The sequence below is a fragment of the Netta rufina genome (genome assembly GCF_964035555.1).
Source record: "Netta rufina genome assembly, chromosome: 5".
In the NCBI taxonomy this organism is placed as follows: domain Eukaryota; kingdom Metazoa; phylum Chordata; class Aves; order Anseriformes; family Anatidae; genus Netta; species Netta rufina.
Window position 1 is genome coordinate 13,673,748 of NC_140128.1, and position 23,986 is coordinate 13,697,733.

The 23,986-nt window shown below is 40.8% G+C and overlaps 1 protein-coding gene across 1 annotated transcript in view; it reads right to left on the reverse strand.

Annotated features, from left to right (window-relative positions):
• The window catches only part of TTC17 (tetratricopeptide repeat domain 17), a 54,997-nt gene extending 31,534 nt beyond the window's left edge, over positions 1 to 23,463 (reverse strand). The window contains 15 exon segments of the mRNA XM_084287081.1: positions 60 to 137; positions 701 to 875; positions 1,990 to 2,105; positions 2,508 to 2,648; positions 4,173 to 4,285; positions 4,606 to 4,766; positions 5,037 to 5,176; positions 5,488 to 5,632; positions 5,949 to 6,058; positions 6,735 to 6,866; positions 7,666 to 7,777; positions 8,806 to 8,975; positions 10,357 to 10,446; positions 23,223 to 23,408; positions 23,410 to 23,463. Of these exon segments, the coding sequence (XP_084143207.1) occupies positions 60 to 137; positions 701 to 875; positions 1,990 to 2,105; positions 2,508 to 2,648; positions 4,173 to 4,285; positions 4,606 to 4,766; positions 5,037 to 5,176; positions 5,488 to 5,632; positions 5,949 to 6,058; positions 6,735 to 6,866; positions 7,666 to 7,777; positions 8,806 to 8,975; positions 10,357 to 10,446; positions 23,223 to 23,408; positions 23,410 to 23,457 (1,917 nt within the window). The 5' untranslated portion in view covers positions 23,458 to 23,463.
• Between the last annotated feature and the right edge of the window lie 523 nt (positions 23,464 to 23,986).

Below are 23,986 nucleotides of genomic sequence, written 5' to 3' on the forward strand. Positions count from 1 at the left end.
TAGAAACAAGCCTCAAGTAAGAATTCTCCATTTATCTCATCTTATGGTTTTTGACATACCTTTTTCATGGCATGATTAAGAAATGCTCCCATATTTTCCTGTGTAATAGTTTGATTGTTGATACGAGAATGCAAGATCTAGACAAAGAGATTTTTTTTATTTTTAAAAGAGAAAAGATTTGAATGACCGATGTAGCTATATATTGTAAAATTTCAAAGGATTTGAAATTTAGTTAAAAATTTAGTTAAAAGAAGATAAAATGTCTAAATTAATCATTACATGTTCACATTATTTATATCATTTAAGCAGTCAATCTACAGAAAGCAATATGAAGGACTAATCTCAGCCTAAAGTTACCAACTTGGTAGAATACAGCCATTATTGGAAATCTCAAGAAGATGAATCATTTCAAGTGACTATTAGAAGTTTTAAAATAAAATAGTAATTTTAAGTAAATTATTTTTCTTATTCTATGTGCAGTATTTAAGCGTTTTAAGAGAGGTCAGACAATAGCCTTATGCTGAGCGACAAACTCTCCCTTTCTCCAGCAATATTAGGAAGCACTTGCTTTCATTTTTGAATATGTGGTATGAAGTCATCTTTTAAATATCAGAACCTTGGTGTCCTGAATAAGAATTTTAAGGCAAAAAAAAAGATGAAATTTAAAACAGAAGAGAACCAACGAGAATGCATCTCTTACTTGTCTTGCATGATCATCTGGCATCTTAAATTTCAGATCTAGATTACTGTCTAGTTCTTTGACCAGTAGGAACAGGGATTCATTGTTACGAGCATCAGTAATGGGAGAACAGTCTGGTGCCTGGGTTTCTCCATGCCCAACAGATTCTCTTGCGGTATTTAGGATTGACTGGACTCTAGGAATAAAGAGATCCAAGACAAATCAATAGCACATGCTGCAAGTCACTGATACGTAAATGTAAGAATCAGCTATGTAACAACTGACAAGTCTCACACTGTGGACTGGAAATGAGCTAGAAATGATAAGAGTTCAAGGACCATCCTCCCTTCACAAGCATTAATGGATAAGGTTTTTATTTCCAACTTTTAAGCTTATAATACCTGTAAACAACAAATAATTCAGTAGAGATTAAGAAACAGAAGGTCCTAATATTATGCTACCAAGGGCTGTATGAAGCTTAGGATTAAATAGATAAGTGAAAAAGAAAAGGCAAAATTATTTTAAACTAAAGTTTTAATTTGAAAACATCATCAAGAAGTAGCCAGATTATTTCAAAAGAACATTCTATTTAAGGCAACACCGTTTTTTCAAAGGAAGCTTCAGGGCATTTGTGGATGGGAACCTCTGCTTTAACAAATGCTCAATACTAGAATCATACTGACTAGGAGAAAAAAAAAAGCATCTCAAGTATCCCCATTGTAATTTTAAGTGAATAGAATATTATAAAATTACCTTGACCCACACAAGATAGTTACTGCAGTGTAGACACATTTGTTTTACCCTATTTAATAATAAATACTGTTGGCTATTCCACAACTAAGCTGGTTTTCTACCTCTGTCCCAAAGGAATAATCCAAGACTTTCTGGTCTACACAGTTTGCCATTAACATAACTAAAGCTAAGAGGATGTCTGCAACCTACAACAGTTAATTATGCTTATTAGACAGAGAGAACAGACCTTATCTCTCTTTCTCTTAAAATATGCTCTAGAATATGTTCATACGTGCACTTAAACCTTCATTCTTCTAGTAATACTGTAGATATTTCATGCCTTCATCTTGCACCAAATAAAGTCAAGAATGGAATTTGGTCTGTTACAGTTACAGGAAAAAAAAACAACAACCAAACAGTAAAGGAAAATCACTCATTCCCTGGGACAGCCAAAGGAAGAGACATGAATACATCTGTATCATTGGTTACTAATTGTATCCATCCCCTCCAGAGAGCAAAAGGCCATTAAAACTTTGTGTCAAAATGTATAAACATGAGTTTTTAAAATCAACACTTGCCTGAATCCCCTGTTTTCTGGGGGAAGGAAATAAGATGGCAGCTCTTCTGGATCAGGAATTTTGGGGAAAGATTTCATGCACTCTGATCGCTGAGGCCAAAGAATATGCTGCTTGTCCTAAGGGGCAAAGGCATTGTTTTGATTATTTGATCAACATTTTTAACATTCCAGTTAACAATCTAATAAGAAATAAGGAATAATCTGGAGGAAGAAAAGAGTAGAGATCTTCAGAACTATATATATATTTTTTAATCTTTTCTGGAACAGCATCTCAGTTTCTATTTTTACTCAGCTGTATTGCTTTACTTGCACTAGATTTTTGCAAAGGCAGTGAATAACAACCACCCCCTCTGTACTGTAGTAGAGTTTTAAATTACTGGGAACTGGTATGCAGAAACCATAGAGATAAGCATAACAAAATAAAGAAATGCTACACATTCTCACACAAACAAGGACAAGATGACACGCACACTTTCAAAACTCCTCTTTGAAGCAGCAAAACTTATCCTGTTCACTTACTCTACTGGATTCTACACTCCACACTGAAATGATGGAACGAGCAACAGGGGAAGACCGCAAGGACTGGCTGTGATCACTCTGGTTTGTATCAAGATCGAAATTCAGAGATGTCATACTAGAAGTTGAAGAGTCCTCACCAAACTAGAAACAGAAAAAATGCAGTATTTCATAAGGAAAAGAGATGTTATATTATTGGCTGGATTTCTACACATTTTTTCCTCACTGCTTTATGTAATTAATCTTACTGATAACCTGAAAATTAAGTAGCAGGAAAAAAATGGAAATTCAAGTTCCTCGATCCACTCACACCATGGAAAAAGCAATATCCACATTATAAGTAAGTCAGTAATGAAAATACAACTACAAATCACCAAATAATGCTAAGAGGTATCAAGCCAACATTTCTAATAGACCACAAGCTATATGTACATATATAGACCAGACCACGTATCTCTAGTTCAGGTCAGAGCTACCAAGATTAATGGCTTCAAATCTACCTTAATAACCTGAATAGGAAGAACATCCAAGAAGAAAACATAGCATAATAAAAAATAATTATTCCTGTTTTCTTAAGTTAGTTAAGAAGAAGCTCCAGAACACATTCCACATTACACAATACATTAAAGGAAAATCTTTATCTGTAGTTCTAACACATCAGCAGGGATGCTTGGCTAGCTTTTGTTCTGGGTTTTCAGTGTTAGCACACACTCTGCTTCCAGCACTTCTCATTATTCCTCTATCAAATTTCCTTGGTGCACTGTCTAGTTCAAGATACACAATTAGCAAATGCTCATGAAAGCAGGCTAACGCATCATTTTAGTGCTGCAAAAAGCACTCACTAGATTCACCACAAATGAGCTCTACTCTTCTATCTGTTAATTCTGTACTGCAGCTTTGTGCTCCTTCTGGCAGGAAAAAAATATAAATTCAAAGGAATATGCAACAGCTACATAGTTGGAGTCATACTGATAGCATAATAAACAAAAGAAATTTCAATTCACTGAGGCTGTAGAGACAAGTGATTAATACAATATTAAACGCATTTTTGAACTATTTTGATGGAAAGTACATTCCAATACAGAGTAATTCTCGTTCCACATACCACTTGTACACTTGAATCGAAAACCTAGAAATCTTTGCCTCTTCATTAACTAATACTTTTCCTGTCCTCTTTGATGGGATAATGAATTGGAAAATTCAACTTGTTATCCTCCTACTAGCATCCCTGAAATGTAGTACAATTTAAGTGACAGCTGTAATTCCTCAAGTTAGGAATTTTTGTATTTCCTAGAAATAAATGGCTGTCTGTTCTATGCAGGCTGAAAAAGCAAAGAGGACTATAGAAATGGCTAGTACCTCACACAACACTAAGACTTGGGAAAAAATAACACATTTAAATTTAAATAACTCTAACAGTTCTCTTTTCTAAGTAAACCAAAGCCTCATTTAATAAAAACTCTACATTTCTATAATCCACCATTGATCTCAGCTTGTATTACTAGCAAAAGAAACTAACATTTAATACTTTCAACTCCTCAAAGGGGACTAAGCTATTTTTCACTATGACACCCCAAAGGTACCTCCCTTTGTTAAACCTCTCAAAAGAAAAAATAGAACAAAATAAGAACTGCAGTTTAGAACAGCGGTATCAATTTATGCACAAACCTGAACATATTCCACATTTTCAAAAATGTCTCCACGGTGATAGCGAACAGGCTGGTCCCACTGGCAGTGCAAGCTATGCTGCTGGTTGCCCAGTCTACAAATCTGATGGTTCCCTGCGGAGCACAAAACACGTTCCTCTACAATGTAAATGAAGTTTTCAAGAAGAGGAGAAGAGTATACAGTCAAAAAGCACAAAACAGAAAAACCCACCTTCAACCTCTACCATTTCTTTTAAAAACAGCTCAAAAATTTCATCTTTTAAAGGACTCAAAAAACATCTGCTCAAGAATAGGTCATAATCACTGGTTTAACAGGTGAAACAGAGCAGTCACTAAAGGCCATCAAAATATACAAATAAATTATGCCCTGACATTAATCTGAATGCATGCAATTCTTCATTGTTATAATAGAGATTAACTCTAAGAAGTTGTACCTAATTGAGCTTCTTTAGCCATCTGTGTCTCATGAATGATGTTCCTCAGGATTTGCTCCTCCTGGATAAGCTTGTACTTGTCTAAAACATCTTGTTGCCTAAGGTAATGGTCATGCTGCTTCTGGTATTCCTTCAATTCATTCAAGGTTCGCTGAAGTGATCTTGAAAATTTAACAGTAGAAAAAATTTACTTTTAACGCTTTTCAAAATATATTTTTTCCTATAATGTTGTATGTTTTCAGTTTTGTTCTGGATTGCTTGAAGTGTTCTTATAAATACTTTAATACTTTATTCTTATTAACTTCAGCAAATAGACAAAGAAATGTATAAATGAAAAAACATTGTTATTCTATTTGAAATGTAAAGAAACGCTGCAGCAGAGCAATAAATTGAGATTGCATGAACTTCCACTAGGGTGCTTCTTTTGTTACCTATGTTGAGCTTCCAGTTTTTGCTCAAGTTTTTGCTGACATAAGACAGCATGCTTCCTTTTCACAGCTTGCTCAAAACCTGGCTTGGCCTGTAGAGCATGATCATAACACAGGACTGAGTGGTTGTATTCCCCAAGCATCTAAAGAATGATGAAGAGAAAAAGAATTAGCCATTGTTCTGTAATATTTTATCTTTATAAAAATTATTTTTAAAGAAGTCATTGACTCAGATTTTAACCTGTGCTAACAAGCAGCCTGTCTTTGCAGAAACCCAAGCCACTGTATTTGTTAAAGGGAGGCTGTAGGATGAAAATATTTTGATGGAACCTTAAACATTAAGTCTGTAATGCATGTGGAACACAAGATACACTGTAGAAGACTAAAGTCAAGACAGAAAGATTAAGTATTATTTGATTTTCTATGACTCTTGAAAAATAAAGATAATATTTACTGCATATATATTTCCCAAAGTGTAGTAGCTGGTAAAGAAGTCGCTGTAATCCAGAGCTGCGTGGACCACAATAGCTGCATCTGCAGAGAAGTGAGCTCGGTGCAGAATATTTGCCAAATTTACCAGTGCAATATCTTTATTTTGCCTAGAAACAAACAAACAAAAAACAAAACCAAAAAAAAGGAAAGAAGAAAAAGAAGGAAAGATTAAAAGAAGGTTAGGCTGTATAAGAATCACGCAGAAGAACACACTCATTCTTCAGTCACATATTAAATATGCAATTTGAAAGAAGAATCAGGTGTCTAAATTACATATATGCCTCATTTAGCATATAAAAAATAAGAACAAGTTAAATTCTTGTTACTTTTTTTTTTTTTTTTATTTCCTAAAAATTAAAACTTTTTTAGTAATTATGATAACTAGAAAAACAATCTGAAAAGAAATCTGTCAGCAATTCTCACCTTGAAGAAAAATGAAGGGCACGCATGGCACATTCAACTACTTGGTATGGTTCATTTTTTATTCGCCAGTAAAAAGAAGCCATATTATAAAGTACCCAGGAAGAAGAGTTCTGCAGTAAAGAGAAATGCACGGACTATATAATCAACTAAGACATGAACTGAAAGTTTATTCAGGGCTTTAATTACTATGGGATAGAAAACTGAGCACTGATAACTCTAAGTTATCCTTTTCCTCTGGGAAGCTGTCATTTGGCAATAGTTGTGAATCTTCAGGAGGAATGAATCAGCACGTAAGCGTATGAAAGAAACAGAACTTCTGCCTTTCATACAGGTAAAAATTCTAAGTGAGATGAAATATGAAGGGACAGACAGCTTGAGTTGAAACAGTTTCTATATTTTACAGGAAGACATTTTAAAATTTCAGACATTTCAGTACTACATTTAAGACATTGCAGTACTAACATTTGTTCTTTAAGTACTCACATTTTTGTTTAAAAGCTCTTATTACTTTGACAGAGTAACACACTTGGCTTGATAGACCACAAAAATAGATGTGGTCAATAAAGATGACAGTAAGTATCTACTTACTGGATTTGCTGAAGCTTTCACCTGCTTCTGCTTACCTAGCAGAAAATGTTTTTACTCTGTCGTTTGTAACTGAAATGTAAAACTGAAATATATGCGCAAAACTAGTACTGGATCTGACTGCATGTACTAGGCATATCTGATATTCTGAGACCTTTTTAGCACTCTTTTTGAGCGTACAATATGTTTGCAGTTTCTTACCTTCATTAGTCCATCATAAATACGATGTCCTATTTCTTCTATACTTCTTCCCAGCCTCCGCGACAAGTATGTGAAGATGGGATCTTCTTTAGGTAACAGGGGCGCAGAAAGATTGACTCTTTCTTGGACTCCCTAAAATAAAAGTTGAAGATAGGTATTTACTTTAAAAACTAGAGAACGTGAGAGAACAAGAACATGACTTCCAGGAAAATTTACAGTTTGATTATTTTGTATTCCTATCATCCTGTCACATCAAGATCTTCAAAACTTGACAGGATATTACATTTTTGACATATGAATAATACATATTATTACGGAGAGGCAAACACTTGAGCGGTCATTAGCATCATTTCTTCTAAAAGCACCCACTGCTTGAGGAATGCTACAGGCTACGTACCATCTCCTGGTAACTTCGCACATTTGGTAACTACTGATTTCACTAATGACCACTGAGGCACTTAACTCTCACTTGTCACGTTACATGCTATGGAATTACTCGCTTTTCTCTCCTTTCTTCTCGTCTGAACAAAAAAGGTACTTGTTTCCAAATTACACACAAACCCAAGAATAGAACTAGAAAACTTCTGTTTCCATTTTTTTCATAAGAAAATCCTTATTTGTAGATGAAAAACTGTTTTCAAGACTTGTAATAAAATAAATATCAAGAAAGCTGGGTCTGCATTTGAAAATGTATTCATATAATATTGTTAACAGCAGCAATTTCTGCACCATGCTTCTGTAACCATTCTAAAGAGATGAACTTTACACGCAGGTTCTTCAAGCAGGGTAAAATTGTGGTTCAAAGTCTGAGACAGTCTCAAAAAAATTACATTATCTTTCAACCTTGACTGGGAACTGCCAGTAGGAGTTTTCTGTTCCTCTTCCTGATAGGGAAAAAAATAAAATAACATACTTCCATTTGCTCACTTACCCGTAAGTGCTGAAAAGCATGAATGCTGTATGGAAGATCTAGAACTTTTGTACAGTCTGGCTGCTGCAGGTCTGGAGGCACTGGAGACTTTGTGTCTATATAGTCTTCAGGGCTGAGAACATAACACAACATAGTTGACTCCAGATTAATATACTATTATAGTCCTGAAAACACAATATTGTAGTTGACAGACACAATATTCTGATTTGACTGTTACAAAGCCTCTGTGTTTGAGTACATAACACCATTTCTGATGCCTCCCCAGATTTCAATTGTCTAAAGATGTCACCCACTATAAAGTACATGAATTGCTATCTGCTTTTAAAAAGATATCAACACTTGGATAGCCTCCAAATGCATCACCATCAACCTACTGTATCTATAGGATGATTAATGATTTATATGCTCACCAAATAACAACACATGCAGACTAGAAGGCTCAACTGGACCCCCTCCCCCCCGAAACAAAACAAAAAATCCCCACAACTACACAACAACAAAGTAGTTAGAAGCCCAAATGAAGGTATCTGAGGATAAAATTAACCTTTTTCCACCTCCCATACTCATCTGATTATGTTCAAAAAATAAAAACAAAACAGTCATCCCTGAAGATGAATTACCAGTGAAGCTGAATGTCAGACTTCTACACATCCTTTATTTGCTAAATGCATGGGATAGAATTTGACCAGGAGGTGTAACATCTTGGTCATAAACAGAATTTCATTAAAAATTAAGTCAAGGGAGTTCCCACCACAAGAAGTATATCTAGCTCAACAAAACCCAAAGCACTCAAGGAAATTTGATCCCCTTCTGCATGAAAGGCTTCAGTTTAATTCACGTGTGCTCCTATCACTACAGAGTTACATTGGCAGTACCGACAGGGAGTCTGGTGGAAAAAATGAGAAGTCTTAGGGTAGTCTCAACAAGTAACATGGCTGAGTTTTGGGAGGAGACCGTAGTTCTGAGTGGTACCCCTTTGTAATTAGGGACAGATGTTTTTTCAATGTTAGTTCATGTTAACATAAAATAAAACTACTCTCTAAAAGAATAGTCACGTGACAGTGTTTTTCTTTTTAATTGCAGTAAGAGATTTTTTTTTCCATTCAGGTAAAGATCTTAAAATATAAAGCATCTTATTACCGGATATCTTTGCTCTCTAAGGTGATGTACGTGCCATCATATAGATCTAGGTCCCCCAAGGGCACCTTTGCTTTAATGCAGTCTGGGTCCTCTTTATTGTGCCGTTGTTCCAGCCCTGTGTCTCTGTCCTCATTTTCCTCTATATGAATCTTTTGAGCAACTAACCGTTTCTGTAGGAATAGAAAAAAAAAAAAAGGAAACAGAAAAACGTATACTGATGAAAGCAAAGTAACTTGCAGTTGAACAATCCAGTTATTTCCTTAAAACAAAGTCAATTCGAAGAAAATGTGATTTTTTCTCTTAACGTTCCTGGGAGTCTTTCCTGGTATTTTATAATATCTGTAGGACATTTTTTGTTTTAGATGGAAGACGAATACTTTCAGCAGAGATAATACAACATGAACAGGCCTTTATTTCTCTTGCTGTAGCTAAAAAGAAGGCTTATAAAATTCCCATTTCATTGGTGGCCATTCAGAAAAAGGAGAAATAGTAGTTAACAATAAACCAACTTTTCATATTTAAACCCTTTTTCTCCACTTTAGGACATCACAAAATTAGTATCAGAGGCTGCAAACAAAATGAACTGTTAACCATTCAGCATGCAAACTCTAACTGAGGCAGCAGGCCAACAAGAATTGAGATGGAGAACAATTTTTGTTATGTAAGCTTATGACATGCCTTTGGGGCTACTCTCCACCCCAGAAAGAACATTATTATGAGTAGTCAATGGACTAATCATCTATCCTAGGACATGATGCTATATTTAATTCTCACCTAGATCTGCAAACTGAAAACGCATTAAATATCAGAAGGATTTGTATGTGTGAAAAGAGAAAATTTGCATTTTTAAAGCCACATGTATTTGATAACACACTATTATGCAACACTTGAGATATATGCAGTAATAGCATCTTGTGCGAGATCTTAAAATAATTTATTTCTGCTGAAAGTCATTGGTATGCCACAAATTGTATATTAGTCATTTACAAACCACAAACCATGTCCCAAGGAGCTTATAATTATTCTTTCACAGTAGCTAAAATGCCCACTACCACAAAAATAAGTACACCTCAATGAGAAAGATCAGCCAAACATAATCACATATGGGGCATTCCTGCTTTTTTGTTCCAGTACTCCTCTCTTATTTACCTGAAGTTATTTCTGGTGTTAACTTCTCAGTTAGCTACTTACACTAATCTGACAAAATGAAATCTGGCACAAGAGAAAGAGGAGTGAATGTGTGGCCAAAAGAAAGGCTGAGAGCTATTTGTGTGCCCATCCTCATCATATTTAAACTTGCACTGGTATAGGTTGCCCAGAGGGGTCATGGAGTCTCCCTCCTTGAAGATCTTCAAAAGCCACCTGGACACAGTACTGGACAACTTGCTCTGGGTGGCCCCAAAATCCTGAATTCTGAATAATTCTTTATCCTTTTGGTTAAGCAGAACTATGCCAGCATTAACATTTGTTCCCTGTCTAGACCTATCACTAAAACTATGAAATAAATGCTGTACCTCTGGCAATTTGTAAGTACTTAAAGTTTTGTTTTACCTCCAGTTCTTTGAGGTAGTTAACTGTTGTTTCTTGTCTCATTAGTATTACCAAATCATGCGGGTTCCTCAAGTTCATCGGTGAATCCACCTGCAAGACAATTCAACAGTCCAGGTAAGACATTTTCTATATTAGAGTGATTTTATAAGATAGGAAGTTATGCTCATTCAACCACAGTCTGTCATTTCAGATGAGAAAAGAGATTTCAGAGATTTTATGGCCACTCACCATTCATAATATTCCTGTATTTTTAATCTCTATGTCCAACAACATTGTAATTGGAGAATCTACCCCATGCTTTAATTTCAAACCTACTTTGGTTTATTCAGGTGCACAAATTCTAAGCGTAAGAGGCAAGCAAAATTACAAAACATTGCTAGGAGTACTTATTGCTGAAGTACTAAGGTACTAGATAAACTGGAAGTGCTATTGCAAAAATCTGTTCTCTCTTACAGCTTTAAAATGCCTCCGTCTGGTTCCTCAAGAGGTATAAAGTACTTCACCTTCAAGTCAACTCTTCCACACAACCAATTCAACACACAAGCCCAGTATTAAGCCTTTCAAAGATCTATTGCCTTCAGGATGAAGAAGTAAATGAATGAAATCAAGAGGTAAGCAGGCAAAGATTGAAAACTTTATTACAGAAGACCGTGCCGCAGCTTCCATAGCTATACACAAGAACTGGCAGCTCGATAAATTCCAGCATTACAGGCACGTCACAGACAAGAGTGGTTATATGCTGACTTTTACCGGTTCCTAAATGGTTTCAGAAAGCTGCTATTTGTTGCTCTACCTGAACTAGTAAATTAAAGTTAGTTCATTGCAGATCCAGTGAGAATGAGAACAGAAGCGAGGAAATGGCCAGGAGGATGTGATGACAGGACGAGGAAGGAGGGTGGGAAGAACAGCAAGATCTCCTCTTTCTATCATTTTTTAATGTCGATGAGTTCACCCATTTCATGGAATTGTAGCTCAGGATGTTGTGGTAGATGATCTACAGCAAGATATCCCTGGATCTGCTCAGTTTACATTCAAACTTACAGAAAATGGAACCAACTACTGCACGAAGACATAAATACTATCTGTGTGTTAGCACTGACACCTCCCCTACAAGGGCTGCCCACCGCTTTCTGCCTTAATCTGTTTCTATTTTTTAAATTTACTGAAGCAATGGGAGCATTCTGTGCCAGGTGTGATTGCTTTGCTGCCTTTATTTCGTCTATACAAATGTGGTGACATTATAATTTAATGGAAAAGCCTACCACATATAGCAGCAGAGCCTCTAAGCTCCTGCTTTTATTTTTCTTCCAACTTTCCAAACAACTTGGGCATATTCCTGAACCTCTCTCTTATTGCAGGGAGTTGCAGCTCCAGCAGGACAACAGCAAATTGCTGCTCATTTTTAATGTTAACTCTCAGCAGACCAAGCCTCGAGCCAGGTTTTTTTGGCTCTAAGTCAAAGAAGAAGCTCAAATCTACGTTTTCTGGACTACTGACCATTAAGACCACCTTCCTTGAAAACCTCCCTACTAAACAAGGACTCCATCTCCCAGGCAAAACCAAGTATTTGTCTGTTCCCTCCTCCACCTCAAAACCAAGCAAACAAAAACAACCAACCTACAAGGTTGCTCTTCGCTAAATTTGGCTAAATTTTCCTTTTCAAATCACAGGCTGAACTGCTCCTCTCTGCATGCAGACTTTTTGGAGGGTGGCTGTCTGCACACTCATCTTCTTCCCCGGTGAATTAATTATTATATCACCAGACCAAGAGAAAGTAATAATTAACTGATAGCAGTTACCCTATGAATTTGGAGATTATAGATTTAACTGTTGCCAGCAAAGGGCAATAGAGGATCCATAATGATCCAGAGAAACACAGAAAAGCAGTAGCAAAAAAAACCAAACACTACAAACAATGTTGTTAATTGAAGTATTAAAGTCCACAGCATTTTACTTACAGTTCTATGCCCTGTTTCCTCCGATGGGCCCCACCTCACTTTGACCATGCTGCTCATAAAACAGAGTTATGTAGTGAATGCAGAACTTGTTCATACCTCACTTGCTGGAGAAATTATCACGGTATGTGCAAGTGAATGAGGTATGAACTTGCAAAGAAAACAAAGGTAAATTTTACTATTCAAAGCCCTTAATCACGCACTCCAAAACAGCACCGTTCCTCTGACTCCTAAAGGCTGTTTGCACAATATCACACTGTCACTGAGAGCAAAGTCAACTACGAGCTCCACTTTCAGTGACTAACTGCATCTGGGGAGTGATTTTTTTTTGCAGAATATTATGCAGGCATCACTGTTAAGACAGGCTGAGGGAGTTGGGGTCGTTCAGCCTGGAGAAGGGAAGGCTCCGAGGAGACCTCATTGCAGCCTTCCAGTACCTAAAGGGGAGCTTACAAGAAAGCAGATGAACTCTTCGTCAGGGAGTGTAGTTATAGGACAAGGAGTAATGGCTTTAAACTAAAAAATATTAAGATTTAGATAAGATATAAGGAGAAAATTCTTTACTCGGAGGGTGGTGAGGCCCTGGCACAGGCTGCCCAGAGGAGGTGTGGGTGCCCCATCCCAGGAAGTGCTCAAGGCCAGGCCTGATGGGGCTTTGAGCAACCTGGTGTGATGGGAGGTGTCCCGGCCCTTGGCAGGTGGGGTTGTAATGAGATGATCTTTTCTAAAAACCTTATTCTGGAAGTTTAAAAAAAGCTTATTCTGAAAGCTGAATGATTTCAGATGAGCATTCATTCAGAAACAGAGTCATACTCAGAGACAGCTTCTGTTTAACTGAGTGGCTCCAAATTCCTATCAACTATCACCTGGCAGCAGAAATAAAAGTGACAAAAGCAGCCAAACAGCAACACCCTTGAATTCACTAATAAAGTTACGTCAATCTACCAGGAAATCAGATCATATCTAGCAGCTTCAGCAGCATGCATGATCTTAGTTAGCCTTCGGGTTTTCAACTCCAGATCTGACCTCAGTCTGTCACAAAATGAGGACTTTCTAATGATAGCAAAACCTTTCAACTTAGTAGAAAGTTATTATTATTTAATAATCTTAGCAGTTACTGTCTCCAAGACCAATGCAAAGCCTGAACAAAAAGCTCTAAAATAAAAAACTGAGTACTGTCAATCCAACGTTGCATTTAGGTCTCATCATTTCTGACAACGAAACCTCAAGGCTTTCGTTGTAAGAAATTATCGAAGACTTCACTATTAGATCCTAGATATAAAAATCCACTTAGATCCAGTGACTTCTGAACAATTTGAATGGGAAAGAAATTAGTAGCAACACTGGCCAAAAATACAAGGCTTGGAAAGGAAACTTGGTCCAACACAACCAAAGTATTCAAAGCATTTTTGGTACAAAGGCACTGTACGATTTTAACTAAGGAAATAAAAAGCATCCAGACCTACAGAGTAATGCCATATGACACAAAGGAAAACAGACTCTTAATTGAAATCTACGGGAGATCTTATGATATCATGCCTACAAATGAGACAGATAATGTCAACCTGGCCCTCAGCAGGAATCAGCCTGAGCTGCTTGGGGTGATCCCTGCTGCCAAGTGGGGGCATCTTCCCTTTTCTTACTACCTGTAATCTTACAGCTCTGCTGAGAAACAGCTCATTTAATCCAGCTGAGAAATATCTCAAGAAGATCGGACCATTAGCACTGAGCACAGCAGCCCAAACCAGCCTGAGGCGAGCAGCTCTTACCTCAGGGCCAACCCCTGGCAGCCACAGGCCTCTGCTATGCCACCCGACAGGCAACCTTCTCCTCTCAGATCCAGCCAGGAATACTGTCAGGACTTGGGGTTTATTACCCACCTCCCTACACCATCCTCTTCCTGGATCAAACACATTTTATTTTCACAGTGCTGGGAAAAACCAGCGCTGACCTACTCGGCTGTCAGATCAGCCGCGCTGCCTCAGACGCCGAGGGCGCCAGTTCTACCTCACGATGAATTTACCACAGCGAGCAGGTAGCACACAACGCTTTAATATCAGCATAATCCACAGGGCAGAGGTAACGGTACCAGCAGTGGTAAAGGCAGGTGGGTAACAGCACCTGCTGAAAACGAGCATGCAGCTCGGACTCCTGCAGGGCCTGCGACCCGCGTTCCCCACCTTCACTGTGCCAGGCTTGCCCATCGCCTTTTCATTTTTCTGTGCAGTCACACCCCCAAAATTGGACAACAGCACACTGAACACAAACATAAGACAGGATAGAGCTTTTCTGTGGGCTGAAAAAAAGAAAAAAAAGTAAAAATTGAAGGGATGGCAACACAAACAGGAGATTCAGAAAAGCCCTCATGGTTTCACTCGTCTGTCAAATAATTCTTTAGTCTGAGAAGCTATAGTCCAAATAATATGTATTTAGCGGGCACCTGGAGCTCTGCTCTGCATTAAATCTCTTTCTGCCCACTAGAAAGACACTCTAAAAGACTTTAGGTAGATACTGGTTTAATTCAGGCTCATGTCCTATTTGTGCTCTTACCAACACTTGATTCCTCTACTTAGTAGTCTCCTAGCAGGCTGATCTCACCGTGGAAATGCCTCCAATTTCAAGAAAATATCTAAAACAAAAAAATAAGAGGGAGACTGGCTCCACTAGGAAGCTTTGCATAAAACACCACCTTATTTTTCTTTTCATCACGTCTCTTGTCTTTGCACAGTTGAACTAAATCTTTGTGGCATCCACTAGAGAAAATATTTCTTTAGACAGAAAACAGCAATGGTGCTGGAACAGCTTGGAGGAAGAGCATGTTACATCCATACAGGTGTAGATTCTACAATTGTGTACGATCTCACAGTGCACAGGGCATGTATCCACTAACTTACAGCCATAGCTTCCCTCTTGACAGTCCTGGTGTTTGCGAATAACTGCACCGAAAGCCTCCTGTTGCAAAATAAAGGGCATAGGTGACCCCTGTCTGACTGAGCTTCTCCAGACTCGCTGATGGCACAGCCCGGGAATGGCTGGAATGAAGATGAGTTTGCATCTCTTCGAAGCACTGGTAAAGATGCGTGTGGCACAGAGTTTGCATTTAATGCCAAATTTAATGAAATTAACTAGTAGGGAAAGCAAAACAAAAAGCTTTATTCTGGAAACTAGTCTAGAACTGACTTCAACCATCAAGCTTTATTAGAGAGCAGGTATTCTCTCAGAAGCAGTCATGTTGTATTTCAACAGCGCAGCAGGTGCCATCCAGTTCCCGTGTTCTCAGCTCCTTCTTTTTATCTTAGGATTGAACCTTTTACCGTGCAAGGCTTGGTTTCACTTAGCGTGTCACACTTTCATCAAACAGAAAGTTGCAGATACATCCACCCACAGCCAAGAGTTAAAAATCATAACATCTGATGCTTGCTGCCTTGTTTTAGACCAGAGCTGAGGTTGTTACCATAAATTCAAACAGCACTGGAAACGGTGGCCTCACTTTTATGAAATATGGGACAACGGCCTGCCAACGCTACAGATCCTTTACCCCTTCGAAGTCTACATCTGATGTGCCTTATCTCAACAGGGCACTCAGAAGAGGAAAAAAAAGAATAAAAAAATGGATATTTAGATTTAGCTAATCTTTTACAAAATGTAAGGAACCCCCCAGAAAGCTCTTTCAGGTGGAAACAAAATGGAAGTCAACCTGCAGAACACATGCAAGAGCCTCACGGTTAGAAGGGACTCTTGCACCAGAACAGATGCTTGATCCAATTATTTACTTCTAACTCAAAGTGCTTGGCTGATGGCAAAGCACCACGTTCATTTACTCCTTCTCTGAAGTGCTGAGACTGTGCCATTCAAGATGAACTGCTTGAGATGCAAGAAACTGACTTTGATTCAAGCATAGTAAACAGGAAAAAAATAATGCTGAAAAGCCTGCCTTGAAACTCTAATGGCTCCTACTGCTAGACTGCAGAAAGCCTGCCAGGAAGCCACTTTTAAATTTTGTTCTCTGTTCAACTTTGCCCAGAGGTGAAAGTTTCTTTATAAAGCACAGTTCGAGTTTACTCACCGTCACGAAGTACAGCAAGAACCTGATTCAGCAAGATGCTGAATTTGTGCAACAAAAGAAGACACGAGAGCTGAATCAAACACCGAAGTCTTAGAGAGCCTCCTGTGTTACCTGCAGGTATCAAAGCCTCGGAGTACTTAGACCTTTGCCAAATCTGCCAGTTTTTTTTTTCCTCACAGTTCAGTTACATACACCAGGAATTATTATTATTATCTGAAAAAGAGGGCATATGAATACCTCAATCAACTATTTTTAGGTTACACTTTTCCTTTTTTTCAAAGTAAGGTGGATCTCTCACTCCTAGCTGAGGTAGAGGACTGCCAGTATCAGAACAGCTAAAAGCAATGACACGCAGAAGGCAGATTATGACAGGAAGATGCTGGAAAAGACACTACATTAACGTATGGTAGGCAACAAAATGGGCTCCTCGTACTTGTTTTATAGACTGTAAATACAGTATTTTTGCCATTTTGCTTAGAAATTAAGGCGATTAAGACTAGAACCCTCTGCAGTCTCAAGTAGGAGAGAAGGATCTAAAAACTGCTGCCTGCCCTTCGGTATATTCTTGCTATCTCAAGATACTCTACGCTAATGTGATACTAACATGGCATTTCTGGAAAAGCTGCAGAAATTTCTGTACAGGCTTCAGTGTAAGAAAGACAAGCTACTAAAGTGGAAAATAAACTCTCGGGCTTATCCAAATGATGAGCAGAGAGTGTCAGCAGATACTTGTTCCAAAGGATGTCACAAAGGCTCACCTAGAAAAATGATGCTGAATTGAGTTTCTGTAATAAATATTCAGCTACTTGAAAGCTTACAGCTGCAGGGTCTGCTAAAAAGCAGCATTAACCATTTTGATATTGTTAAAAAGAGCTGAGCTGCAGGGAAAAGAAATTTTAAATGCCTGTAGCACTTCAAACACAAAACCTGACCAAGTTTCAGTATTATCCACTGGGTCTGCTCAACTGAGATCACTTCAACAGAGCACAGTGGCTACGAGCATCGTAGAAAACAGATCTAAACACGAAGGAAAACAGCACTTGGTTCCTAACACCAATTGTCTGCAGCGTATTGGCGGTGATGTTTACTGGTACAAAACAAATTTCCAATGTGTGTATTCTAGCTGAGGTTTATTTTCGACAGTAGCCAAATAGATATCAGCTGTACGCTCAGCCAAATCAAAACAAGAGATGGAGATCACCCATACAAATCTGCAATAAACAAGAATTTGTTTTCAGAAAGGCAGACTGCTTCCTGCTGCCTGCTCGCTGCCAAATCCTAAAAAACACTGTGTTCTGTTAGTCAAACTACAGGAAGAGATAAATACTCTCACAAGATACCTAAACATGTTAATATTGAGTAGTAATTCCTTCAGCCAACAGCGCCAACCCACACACAACCCATTAGGCATTGCTGGTTAATGAACAACTTTATCCTATGCTATATTTTTAGGGCAGGCACTTCATAGCATGGGTTTCATTTCTCAACTGGCTTGTGAAAAACAGGTAGGGATTCGGCTTTACATGCATGCAAAATAAAAAATCAGCTAGATGAAAAGCCAGTGGTTTGTACAGTCTTGCTGACATTGCTCTTCTGGCTTTCCCTGGGCCTTCCTGCACACTCGTGCTTGGGCAGCTTCCAGGCTGCCCTTTTGCTGTGAAGCTCCTGCAATGGGGGAAAGCGTGTCAGGCATCGGGCACAGCCTCCACCACACAACCATCGGGTTCCAACAGTCGATGGGCATCATCTTGTCAGCCTGCCTCACACTTAACGCTGACACGAAACAAGGTAAGAGGCCAAGATGCCATATTTGAGGATACCGAGGCGTGAGGTCGAACATGTTTCAGGTCGTCATCCTGCGGTTGGACGACAAGTCCCAAACTTGGGCGGATTCACACCGATCTCCAGCCGAGGTCTCTCTGTACACGCTCATCCAGAGGCACGCGTGCTGGAGACTGCTTCAGGGAAGGCGCTCTGTGTTACACACATGCCAGCAATAAAGAGCAATTTGTTTTGTTTAGCACACAACAGACTTGGCAGAATAAGAAACGCAGTCAAGAACAAGGTCAGACGGCCAAGAAAACCAACCTTCAGAGAAATAGCGAAGCAAACATCCACCTGCCTTTTTCAAGATGAGACTGAGTGACTGCTGAACGTAGCACAGAAGATGCTCTGCAAGCAGAAAATCGGTTTCTGTTTGCTTGCACTAGATTTTCAGTTTTCCTTGGCTTCGGGTGGCTGCTTTTTCTCTAGTTTCAGCGTATGCACAGACCTGTGTTTTCATCTCAACCTGCTGGCGTACCCATGCAGCCAGACTGACAGCAGCAGTGCACTCACTAACCTGAAAGCTGGCCGTGAATCACCGTGCCTTGCTGCAACTCGGGACACACTCACATGCAAATCCGTCACCAAATGAAGACCTAATAGGTAACGCTCCTCTTCTTGTACTAAGCAGGAATCAAACACGATGTCTCTCTCCATGAGATTCAGATGTCCCTTACCGAGGGGCTGGTCTTCTCAGCACAGGACAGGCTGAGAGCCTTGCTCCTTCACGCTGTTCTCCTGGTCATCTCCTCACAAACTTCAGCACATGAAAACAAAACAACTTTTGGCCAGCTCAGATTCCTTGCCTGAGGCTCTCTGCTCCTGGCAAGGCCTCCTCAGGCCTGCTTTGAGCCATCTGTCTGGGAGCTCTTTGCCACTTTTAGTTTAGTCACTCCGGACTGACTTCTCCAGTGTTTATATCAGTCCACATAAAGGCACTTTTTGGAGTCCAGCACAACGTGCTCGGCTGTAATCATCTCCACCAAGCCCAAACATGACCTCTGCGAAGACCCTACCTCAGCTCTGGTATGCCAGGTCTCTGGTGCCTGATAGCAGCTAGCGTCATCGCCAAAATGAGCATGGAAACTGTTGGCTGCACCATATTTAATCTGTCCTCGCTCTGCCAAGTTCCTCTGTCCTCTTGAAGTACACTGGTGCTTCTGTAGAGCAGCCACTTTCCCTGCTATCGTAAAAGCATAGCCTAAAATTGGTTATATGTTAGTCTGAACTTGACACTGGGAGGTGTGAAACAAAAAGGTTTTCAAACACATGCACCGTGCAGATGTAATTTCACTAGAGATACAATGACTCGGTCCCTGGCTTTGCAGGAACACACAGCTGAAGGAGGACTCAGGCCAAAAAAAGGAATAGGAACCGACTCCGAGAAAGATGTGACCTGGAAACAGCTGCTAGAGCAACAGATATGGCTTGAAGGCTTTTCTGGTGAGGGTGTACTGAGACAACAAAACGTTGCATGCAGTGCAGGGAATTAACCTGCCTCATCACTCAGAAATACTCGCAGAAACTGGTGCAGCAGGGCCTACTGAGCAGGCATTCCCATTCACTAGACGGGATCTTGGTGATACACTGCAAGATGCTGGGTTGGCCTTGTTGTGCCACCTGTCAGGCTGTTCTACCACCAGGAGCTCCGTATGAAGTCTCAGCCAGCAAGCTGTCTGATGCCACAGAGAAGTCAATCTCACTCCAACGTGGTCTCATATCAGAGGCTTACACTCTTGCTGCACTACGAGGAGAAGATTGCTAGTGGAGATCCTAGGGCCATAATACAAAATCCATCCCTCAAACAGATCCGGGCTGCTGGATTTTGTAGAGGCCAGGATCTGCAACTTCTGCTTCCAGCTCCTCATCCACAGCGCACTTGGGTAACGAGGAAAACAAAATTCACTGCAGCAAACCACGAGCTGCAGCGAAGTCACTTGTCACTGGTGCTTATCTGAACATCTACAGCTGGTGAATCATTTAACAGGGCGAGCGGCTGCCTTTTGCTATCACTTGAGCTTTTTTCCCGTATCTTTACCAATTACATGGGCTTCCTTCAGATACACCTAAGCAGTCCAAGTGAAGATTAAGCCCTTCCTGCTCCAAAAAGGTGACGATTTTAAAATGCATTTCAGAGTTTGAGAAAGCTAATACTTCCAAAATTAAATAATATAAAAGCTACCACGACTCTGAGTCACCGGACAGCACCAGCCACTTCCAGCTGGAGGCTGCTGTGCTGGAAGGGCTGCGATCAGCAGTGCAAAGTCCAGCAGTGGCTGGGCACGAGCAGCACTCGCAGGGATCAATAGTGGGGCCAACACTGTTTAGTGTTTTCATGAACACTGGGGAAAAAAAAGGACATCGGCAAGCCTGATGTCCTCTGCAAATGCAGGGCGGGGGCGGCAGGGCAGAGGGCAGGGCTGCTGTAAGAGGGACAGCTGCAAAAACCATCGGGCCATTCAGCAAGGACAAGCAGAAAGCCTTTGGAAGAGCCTCCTGCACCGGGAAACGCTGGGGCTGGCCATGCACAAAACAGCTTTGCAGAAAAGGACATCTGGGTTCTGGTAGGGAAAAAAAAAAAATCACGATGATTTGTCAGCAGCGTTCGGTTCTGCAGCAATGAAGGTCAACTGCCCGCTGGGCTGCGGTGGCAAGACTGGGACCAGCAGGGTGAGGAAAGCAAAAGCACTTGTGAGAATAAATCAGCTTCAACTTTTGGTCCCTGGCACGAGACAGACACTGATGCACCCGAGCAAGCCCAGCAAAGCCCATTCAAAGCAGCCAGGGGCCTGGACACAGCACACAGAAGGGCTGAGAGAACTGGGCTGACTCAGTCTTGAGGAGGCCCAGGGGGGCATTGCTGCTGTTTTCAGCTTCAAAATGGGAGAGCACAGAGAAGACAGAGCCAGACTCTTCTTGAGGTGCCACAGTGAGAGGCATCAGACACCAGCTGCTACAAGCGAAATCCTAATTAAAAAAGAAATGATTTAATTTCATCAATGAAATCATTAGAAGTGATTTCACTCTGAAAGCAGTTGTCCACTGGACCAGGTGTCCAACGGCCCAACAGAGCTGCTGGATCTCCAGATGCTAAATTCAGGTGGGCAGGGCCCTCAGTGACCTGCTTTGAGCTGCAGGGCAGGCAGTGTTACTCTACAATCTTCTTCAGGTTACTGTGCTCAAACCAGCAGCAGCTGAAGCTTGTTCCAAACGCAAGCCTTCACTTACACAGCTGTCTTCAGGAAGATAAGGCTCTCCAAAACTCAAACATGGGCTGCCCCGTAAACAGCAAGAATGGAGCATTACTTTGAAGTTCTGAGGAAGAGTCTAGAGTCCCACAGAGAAACCTGACGTGACAATATTTTTTGACAAAACAGCAGTAGATGAATTAGAAAGACTAAAATTTTAAAGGTAAGGTGACAGGTAGCACATCACATAGGTTGAGAAGCTGAAACCCCAGACACTGTAGAGAAACACAAAAAGCTGCACAGCCCAAAGGCTTGCAAAATGAACGTAAAGCCCCACTGAAAACACACACACACACACACAAAAGCCATTCAGTCATTCTTTCTGGCTAAACTGTACTGGTAAAAAGACAACCTCTTATAATAAACATCAATTTAATGAAGAATAACACCCTGAAAAACTAAAACAAAAGGATGTTCTGAGGGGAAATTTTAGGCTTATGTTTTGCTAATAAGTATTTAGGTCTTAGTATTAAAAGAACAGAACCATTGAATTCCAAAATATTAGAGCTATCAATGAATTGATAATAAATCAATTACAAATCATCCTATTACCACTGCACGTAAGACAATTCCTCCTTTCTGAATAATGGAAGTATTCTGTTACGATTCAACAGTTAGCAGCAAAAAAATACTAATTACATTTTGGCATTTAAAACAACATTCAAGTCCACTCTAGGAAATATCCAGGCTTCTCATTCCCCAAAATACTAATGAGTGGGGAAAAAGTGAAATTCAGAGGTGCTCTGCAGGGCTGGCAATGGCAATACCCACAAATGCGTTTCTTCTTCTCAAAAGCCAGAAGGAAAACAGTAAGGGATGCTGAACCACACCTTCCTCCAAAAAGCTCTCTGGACAATTAGCAGCTGCAGGGAGGCCTGGGGCAGGCTGGGGCTGTGCTGAGCAGTGGGTGGCACGGGCAGGGGCTGTCCCTAGAAGGAGCAGGTAATGGTGACTGAGCAGCTTACTGCACAGCAATCCTACAGGGGAAGCTTCCACACGTCCCATCGGTTAACTGATGGCATAAAAAGCCACTTCCTAAAATCAGTGCTGCGTTTAACTAATTAGATTTTTCAAGTCATGTCAGCTAATTAGATTTTTGCCAAGTCACAGCTGCTTTTCATGCAATAATCCAAATCAATGCTTCAGCCAAATTTGATAATATACAATTAATATACACACACAGATGCTTCCAGACCATTATCATACACTCTCATCACTTCTCCACTACGTAAAGTGGAAAAGGAAGGAAAAATAACACTGGAGACACTGTCATTCATTAGTTTGCGATTAATTAGGGTGAGAGAGTGCTCAGACCTGTGCAGACAACTCCAGACCCATAAGACGGCGCCTGAGGTTGACAGAGGCAGCAGGGGGTTCCTTTAGGGGAAGCCGGTTCCACCTGCCTCAGGACTCTAAGTGCTGTCTGATGAGACACCCTACCAGCAGTGCCTCAGAAGGATGTTTACAGACACTCAGCGCTCCGTACTGCTCTATTTTTGATAAAAATTACCGGGGAGAGACCACACAGCTTGCTGTGGGGGCTGCTTCTTCCCCTCCAGCTGCAGACAGAATCAGATCCGCCACGATAACAGCTTAATGCTGCACCAGGGAGGGATGGAAGAGGCAGAGAGGGCCCAACCCCAACTCGGCGTTATCTTTTCCAGCCATTTGGTGCCCGTGAGGCGCAGCCCGGCACCCGCAGCCCCAGCCCCTGCCGAAGGAGGCAGCCACACAGCCCTGCACCACAAGCGCCCCCCGGCCGTGCCCCCTCACCTGCTGCTGGATCTTCCCGTCCTCGGTGACCACCCAGTGCGTGGTGGCGGCGGCGGGCCGCGGCCCCGAGGCCAGCAGCGAGCAGAGGCCGAGCGCCCAGCCCGACAGGACCCACGCCCGCCTCAGCCCCGGCCCCGGCCCCAGCCCGCCCCGCCCGGACTCCGCAGCCGCCGCCATCTTCCCCAGATCCCGGCCTGCCCGCGCCACCCGGAACCGGATCCGCCCGCGCCGCCATTTTGGGAGGGGGGAGCGGGGCGGGGCGCGCTGAGGCGCTGCCGGGACCGCCTACAATTAAAATAAAACCCTACAAGTTCAATCAACCAACGTTAAGGGCTTGCATCCCACTAAGCATATATCCCACAGATACAAGTTACTTACTGATGGCAAAGTTTGCACCGTAGCACGTTGCTCGTTTCACCGAATAAAAGAGGTTGTTAACTCCAAGCCACTAGTGCTCTATCGTTAAGATACTAATGAATTTTATTGCACTGTCAACATCTAGGAGATAGAATAAGACAACGTCTCCTTTTCACATGATACATTCCCAAATAAAATATAATAGATCTACTAGACATGCAACTTCTGCTGATTATTTCAATTACTGTCCATAATTTTGCATTTAAATTGAATTACTCAGAAATTGAAACATCTAACACAGTCTTGTTAAGTATTTCTTGGTGGCAAACAGCTCAATACATCTATAGCAACCTAAAGAGCAAGTCACTAAAACAAAAGGTACCGCAGCACCCTTGTACTAAGCCACC